We start from the raw sequence: 8304 nt of genomic DNA, 5'->3' as shown, positions 1-8304 counted from the left end.
TTCCCCACCTAAAACTTTCCACTCCACAATACACTACACCTCCACAGAAATGTTTATGTCTTCATCTCTCGAACCGAGTGCTCGACATAACGTGAGCGCTGTAGTATAGGGGGATCGTGTTTGCCTGCGGAATGGAAGGTCGTAGGTTCAAACCTACTTATTTGCAAAAACTATTTCGGGAAGCAAACTGCTTTCGACGAGAATGCTTATCTACGCTTTTTGGAAATTTCCGTTGATATTTTTGCAATTTACGTCCAGCATTTCCAGATGAACATTTTAATTGTAGTAAGAAAAAGGTAATTTGGAATGTGCAAAAACATGCGATGTAAAGTCTGAGGCGGATAGTTTCAAACGTTGAATATAGCATAACATTTGTAGTTGTATCATGGAAAATTACAGTTATATTTTATGTCTGCAGCGAAGAGCACGAACAAAGAACATTGTGTGTTTAAGTCTACTTTATGCACAGATAGGCTAATCGGGACTGGACCTACAGTTTAAACCGGAATCCGAACTACTGTGCAATGAGCCTCCACCTGATATCAAACCCGGGACGGGACACTTTGATTACAACATCTTGTTTAAGAACATATATTTATGACATATAAAATCTTAATGTGTGTTAATATAACTTTTCACAGCTGAATGAAAAGAAAGGTCTTGCCAAAAATCCTGCAAATTACTGAAAAATCAACAAGATGAACAGAAACATTCCCCCGACGTATGCATCGCATAAATATTTACAGTGATTTAATATAATCTTATAATACATTATTTCAGCACTTCGTACTAATTAACAATAAACAAAAATAAAAGAATCAGGAGAGGGTGGGATTTGAACCTACGATGTTTCGATCTTCACGAAAAAGTATAACAAGACGACAGCCTGACCAACTACTCCAAGATATTAGGAGCTGTAATTGTGTGAAACAAGTTTATCTTCGTTGGAAAGAAGATCGTGCTGGAGTTCCGAACCCTTTTCGCCACAGACCAAGGAAAAGCAGGCCTGTAGCTAGAGGGGGGCAGGGGGGGCAACTGCCCCCCCTGAGACCCTGCCTTGCCCCCCCTATGAAAATATAGAACACATTCTTATCCAGAATTCTCACTATTCTTATATCCATGGGCGTCTGGAAGGGGGGGGCAAGGGGGCCGTTGCCCCACCCTGGAAAATGAAAGTCAACCAAAAATCATGTATTTCACACATATAATTTCATTTTAGCCACAATAATATGTGTTAATTATTGCATTAACACCATAAATTCAAATTTAAGCAATGTTTTTTTTTTGGGAACTACACTCTTTTGGGGGAAAATATGACTTGTTTGCCCCCCTTGGAAAAAAATACCTTCATTTCCCCTCCCTGGAAAAAATCCTGCAGACGTCCATGCTTATATCCTATATTGCTCTAGCAACACAACAAAGACACTCATTGATTTGGTGATTTATTAAGGAAGGTGTGTTGGATTCCGTACTGTCAGAACAGAATTGGGAAAAAATTCCTTTCCAGATCCAGATTTCTGAGAATGATTTCCAGATTTTCAGAATCTAGAACACGTGGGAAATTCTGAATGGTCTTGTATTATTGATATTTGATTTTTCTTACTTAACGTCTCTTTTCTGCCACTTCTAGTTAATCGCGACGATGAGAACGAGTGATGATATGAAATTGGTTTAGGGACACTCACAAACAACACCCATGCCCAGGCTGGGGTTTGGACAGCGGCCGCTGTGTAACCACCCACCACGGAGGTCGGCTAGTGAAAGATGTAGGATAGATTACTGGGTCAGTTATCAAACATGACGAAAATGTGATAGTGTTTCACATTTATTATTTCTGTTAGAAAGGAATAAAAATTGTGCTGTGATATGGGTTACACCAGGTATCTTTTGGAGTGTAAATAGAAAAGGTTCTAGGAAGGTTTTGCAATACAACTTTCATTTTCAAAATCTTTGAAAATACTTTCCACCACTTCTTCATCCTTCAAAATCTTCAAACTCTTCCATATTTCCTCAGGGAAGTGGGTACACTCGTCATCCCACGCCCTTAGAAGGTTCTCTTCATCGAAAAACCTATTTCTTTAAGCCTTTTATTGGCGTGAGGAAACAGTGCAGAGTCGCATGGAGCGAGGTCTGCACCGTAGGGAGGATGCTCCAGCACATTCAGCCCCGTACGTGCCAAATACTCAATGCAAACTTTGGAGCGGTGCTCAGGAGCGTTGTCATGGTGGTAAAATTAAGCGTCTGCCTTAGAGCGTGAACGAGTGTTGTTTGTGTTTTTGATGTTTTATTCACTACCACGAGTACTACAAATAACAAATATATTATGGTATATATCGCAATGCACACCGGAGCTGCTTTTGCATAAAACGTCCGAGCAGCCACACTGTTCGCGCGCTCTCGCCTGACTGGCGCAACGTTCTTACTGGCGTGCGTATAAAGAAAACAAATGCATGTTGCTATGCGCGAAAGCGCTATGTTCTTGATGTGACATTTCAATGAAAAATAACACATGATTATCATACATTCTCCCCCCTCTTGGTCGTACAATAGACCAAAATAATATTATACTGTACTTATCTGTGACGTGATTACACTTAATCACCTTATAACTGCAAATTGTTATATTGACACTAAACTGCACTAAACACTAAACTATTGTTCAAAATCATCTTCGATGGGAAGTGGTACAATCTTGACGACTGGTCTCCTGTATACACCTCCTTTAGTCTTGACGTCGACGACTCGAACAAGTCCATCCTTACCAGGATATACTGCTTCGATGATGCCGAGATTCCAAACAAGGGGACGAAGTCTTTCATCCTTCAGTATCACAACGGTACCTGCTTGAATCTTCTGCTGACGAGTCCACTTGGATCTCTGTTGTAGTCCATGTAAATATTCTGTCGACCAACGATGCCACAATTGTTGGTGAAACTGCTGAATTCTCTGCCATCTTGTCAGTCTGTTGACTGGTAATTCGGAGATGTCTGGCTCGGGTAACGAGGATAAAGGATGACCTATGAGGAAATGACCAGGTGTAAGTGGGGTTGGATCTGTTGGATCTTGTGAGATTACAGAAATGGGTCTTGAATTTAAACACGCTTCTATCTGGCACAATAATGTTGTCAATTCTTCAAATGTTATCGATGACTTGCCTACTATTCTTACCAAATGATGTTTCATTGATTTAACTGCTGCCTCAGCGAGTCCTGAAAAATGTGGTGATCCAGGTGGCATAAAGTGCCATTGTAGACCTTCTAGTGATAAGTAGTCCTGTAATTTCTTATTAAATGCTTCTGATTGAAATAGTCGTAAAAGTTCTTGTAACTCTTTGTTCGCGCCAACAAAGTTGGTTCCATTGTCACTGTATATATTACTACTCTTTCCTCTTCGTGATGCGAAACGTCTAAGTGTAGCGATAAAAGCCTCGGAGGTGAGATTGCTGACTGCTTCTAAATGTATCGCTCTTGTTGATAAACAAATGAATACGGCGACGTAGCATTTGGTAACTGTTTTGCTTCTTACGGTTCCTGTTTTGACATGTATTGGACCAGCGTAATCTACAGCCACATTGGTAAATGGTCTTGATGGTTGAACGCGAGCTGCAGGTAATTGTCCCATCAATTGCGACGAAGTTGTGCTTTTTAGCTTAAAACAGATTATGCATTTATGTAGTATTTTCTTAACTACTTGCTTGCCACGTGGAATCCAATATTTGTCTCTTAAAGAGCTTACTAATAGCTGTGGTCCTGCATGTAAAAGTCTTTTGTGCTCTGCTTCGACAATCAATTTTGTAAGGTTACTTTTTGGTGGTAATATCATCTGATGCTGGCTGTCAAATGATGATAATTGACTGTTATCCAGACGTCCTCCAACTCTTAGCATCTGATATTGGTCTAAGAATGGATACAATGTTTTCAAAGAACTTTTATTTGAAAGTTCGTGGTTCGAGTTAAGTTCTTCGATTTCCTTTGAATAGAACGCTTGTTGTGCAATTTTTATACATGTGTGTAATGCACGTTGCACTTCATTGGGTTTGAGATGACCAATCAGTCTCTCATGAGAGTTCTTGAGATTGTAAATAAACCGTTGACTATATGCCACGACTCTTATTAATTTAGACAATTTTGAAAATTTGTCAATGATGTGAGTCTCTTTGCTCTGTATGAACAATGATAATGTTGATATTCGTCTCATTTCTGGTGCTTCATTTTCAAGCTTTATTGATGAATGAGGCCACCAATTTGAATTCTCTTTCAACCATTCGGGTCCTTGCCACCATAATGGACACTGTTTCATGATGCTTGCATCAACACCTCTTGATATTAAATCAGCTGGATTATAGTTTGAAGGTACATGTCTCCAATTACTGATTTCTGTTAAATCCTGAATTCTAGAAACTCTGTTTCCTACAAATGTTTTCCATTTTGCAGGTGATGCTGATATCCAGGACAGAACAATTTGAGAATCTGTCCATAAATGTATGCTTTCAATTTGCAAATGCAATGCTGGCATTGCTTTATGCACGAGTTCTGCTAAAAGTAATGCTGCACAAAGTTCTAGTCTGGGTAACGTTACTTTCTTTATTGGAGCTACGAGTGACTTCGAACATAGAAGTTTTACTGAAACTTGACCTTGCTGATTGATGGAACGAATATATAAGCATGCACCATATGCTTTTTCACTTGCATCTGAAAAGCCATGCAATTGTATTTGTGTCACGTTATCTTCTTGTAGTACAAATCTTTCGACGTTTATTTCATTGATGAGTGGAAGTTGCACTTGCAGTTTCTGCCATTCAGTAATTAATTCTGGTGACAGCTGTTGATCCCAATCAACTTCTTTCTGCCAAAGACGTTGAAGAAACATTTTGTATTTGATGACTATTGGACTAACAAGCCCTAATGGATCGAAAATAGATGAAATAACGCCTGTTATTTGACGCTTAGTGGAAATGCTGACTGTTGTAGAACTAGAGGTAAATTTACTGCTAACGATGAATTTGTCTTCTACAGGATTCCAAGAAATTCCTAGCGTGTTTACTCCTTTTTGCGAATGTAATTGGACTGGAAAGTTATCTTCTCTGTATTCTGGTGGAATTGATCTTAATAACTCAGCGTTATTACAACACCATTTGCGTAATACAAAGCCTCCTTTAGCTAGCAACTCGATGAGTTCGGCTTGCAATTGTGCCGCTTGTTGTACGTTTTGAGATCCACTAGCTAAATTGTCAACATAAAAGCTCTCTGCTAAAATGTTCGTTGCTTGAGGATAATTACAACTTTCTTCTTGTGCTAGCTGCTGCATACAGCGTGTTGCTAAAAATGATGCTGGCGCTGTCCCATACGTGAGAGTCTGTAATTCAAATATTTTGATCTCTTCGTTTGGCGTTTCTCGCCATAAGATTCTCTGCAACGGAGTATCATCTTGATGTACTTGTATCATTCGATACATTTTTTCGATGTCTGCCGTGAAAGCGATTGGATATGTTCTAAATCTTAAGACTATGGACATCAAATCGGGTTGAATGGTGGGTCCAATCATGAGAATATCATTCAATGATTTTCCGTTGTCTGTCTTGGCGGACGCGTTGAATACGACACGTACCCTTGATGTAGAATTGCTAGGTTTTACTACAGCATGATGAGGCATGTAATACGTTACTCCTTCTGAGGTGTTACGCTCCTCTTCAACTTGTTTCATGTGTCCAAGTTCTTCATATTCATGCATAAATTTTACGTAATCTTGACGTAATTCTGGTTCACGTTGCAATTTCGCTTCAAGTTGATGAAACCTGATTGAAGCTAGATTGTATGATTGTCCTAATGTTTCTTTAGCTTCCTTGAATGGCAAGTGTACCGTGAAACGCCCTGTATGGTCACGAGTGGTGTGGTTTACAAAGTGCTGTTCGCATGCCATTTCTTCTCTTGTTGTCATCGATGTTCCTAATTCTTCAAGCTCCCAAAAAGCTCGTATCTGTCTATTTAGATTGTCATCTGTCATTGTGAAACATGAAGTAATCGATGTATTGGTGTTACATTGTTGTGGGATGCGTCCTGATAGAATGAAGCCCAATTGCGTGTCTTGAAGTACTGGGAAGTTCTTTGGGTGAGTAATACGTTCTGACTTCAATATTTGAAAGAAAACATCTGCACCTAATAATAACTGTATTTTGCCTGGAATAGCAAACGTAGGATCTGCTAATGCGATATTTTTTGGAATGTTCCATTCTTCATACGGAACCTTTTCTGTAGGTAAATTGCCCGTGATGGTTGGCAACACTGCACATTCTATGGTTGTAGAAAAATCGTTTATTGTGGATTGCAAACATACTTCAACACTTGATCTGGTTTCTGATGTGACACCGTTTATTCCTCTTATTGGAACGACCCTTCTTTGTTTCGCGAGCCCCAGTTGTTGAACCATATCTGAAGTTACGAAATTCGATTGAGAGGCACTGTCTAATAACCCTCTACATTTTACCCATCTTCCTGTTCGATCTTTCAGTTTAACTAACACAGTTGCTAGCAAAACTTGTGACTGAGGTTTTCCCTTTATTGTGCAATACGAAGCTTGCGGTGAAGAAAATTCATTCTGATTGTACTGAGTTGTGTTAGAAGGCTCTGAGTTATCAGAACGAGTATCTGATTGTTGCGATCTTCTTGACGCTTCTGTTGAGCGATCTAAGTGCAATAAGGTGTTGTGGTTCTTTCGGCATTTTCTACATGAGCTTGATTTACATACGCTTGAAAAATGTCCTGTCTTTAAACAATTAGTACAGATATTGTTGTCTCGCAAACATTGATATTTCTGCACTTGATCTGCATTAATGAAGTCTTTACATTTGTAAATAGCATGTGACAGTTTACAAAATGGACACGTTGGAGACGACGTAGTGACGTATGCTCTTGTGAATTTGTCTTGCTTTGCATTAATGTACGATTTTTTGCCTGCTTGTTTGTTATCAGAAGTTGAATTGACCGTACTTTTGATGGATTCTAACGCTTGGCATCTTTTTTCTAAAAATGACAAAAAGTCCTTCAAAGTGGGAAACGAAGATTCTGCGCATTGTAATTCCCATGCCTTTCTTGTTGTAACGTCTACTTGTGAAACGAAATGTTGCGTAAGAATCATGTCTTCTAACGACGCGTCTGTTTGTATCGCTCGAAGTGCATTTAGATTACTCGTTGCTGTGTTGACGAATTCCCTGAGTTCTGTTGCATTTTCTTTATGTATGGGTTTAATGTGAAGGATTTCATCAATATACGAAGCTGCAATCAACCTTTTGTTTGAATATCTTTCTAATAACAACTCCCATGCAACCTTGTAATTTGCTTCGCTGATCTGAAGATTTTCAATGAGACGCAACGCTTCCCCCTTGAGCGAAGTGCGCAGATACTGAAACTTCTGTATTTGCGGAATGTCTTTGTTGTCATGAATGAGCGAACGAAACGTGTCTTCATACGCCAGCCAATGCTTATAATACCCCTCAAATGTAGGTAAATGTACGGTTGGAAGTTTCAAGTGTGAACTCGAAGCCGACGTTGAATTGTTTTGCAGCTTTGCTGTGTTATCGAGTTCGTGACCTTTAATGATTGTTCTCATTGTTGACTTAAGCGAAAAATACAGCTGTTCTATTTCCGCCCATACCTCTTCCTGACAAGAATCAGTAGACAAGATGTCTATCTCTTGCTGCACGTCTTGAATCTTATTCCATATTGTTTCTAAGTGCTGTAAACGGGTGCATATTTCCTCTACGTTACCATGTTCAATGTCAAAGGCACGTACAAATGTTTGCATTCTTGTCATCTGTCCCTTTTGAGTTCCCCTTTGCTTTACTAACGTTTGTAAATCTTCCATTGTTGTGCGTCTTTATTACGGGATACAAGGAAAACAAGGAATTGAAATTGACGTAAAAAGAGCCAGACATAAAAATGAGCATGCAACTGACCTGCTTGTTGCCAAGTCGCTGAAGTGTTTTCTGCGGCGCTCTGCGATGCTGTGTGAAGCGATGCTTTCCGGGTGTCGCTTGTGGTCGATGCGGCAACGCTGCTGGATGAAACTGCGTAATCACTGAAGTCTGCTGAATGATCGTTGCACAATCAACTTGTACGTACGCGTGATAATGTTTGTGCACTGATTCGTATCACTATGCGGCTCGACGGAGGACCATATGTTTGTGTTTTTGATGTTTTATTCACTACCACGAGTACTACAAATAACAAATATATTATGGTATATATCGCAATGCACACCGGAGCTGCTTTTGCATAAAACGTCCGAGCAGCCACACTGTTCGCGCGC

General features: G+C 39.7%; 1 protein-coding gene across 1 annotated transcript; it reads right to left on the bottom strand.

Moving 5' to 3' along the window:
- Positions 1 to 2652: 2652 nt before the first annotated feature.
- LOC146005475 (uncharacterized) lies at positions 2653 to 7860 on the bottom strand. Its single transcript, XM_083144719.1, has one exon. The coding sequence runs from the start codon at positions 7858 to 7860 to the stop codon at positions 2653 to 2655; it is 5208 nt and encodes a 1735-aa protein (XP_083000845.1).
- Between the last annotated feature and the right edge of the window lie 444 nt (positions 7861 to 8304).

The sequence above is a fragment of the Lepisma saccharinum genome, chromosome 23 (genome assembly GCF_977018435.1).
Source record: "Lepisma saccharinum chromosome 23, izLepSacc3.1, whole genome shotgun sequence".
Lineage (NCBI taxonomy): Eukaryota > Metazoa > Arthropoda > Insecta > Zygentoma > Lepismatidae > Lepisma > Lepisma saccharinum.
This window is presented reverse-complemented; position numbering and strand designations above follow the sequence as displayed.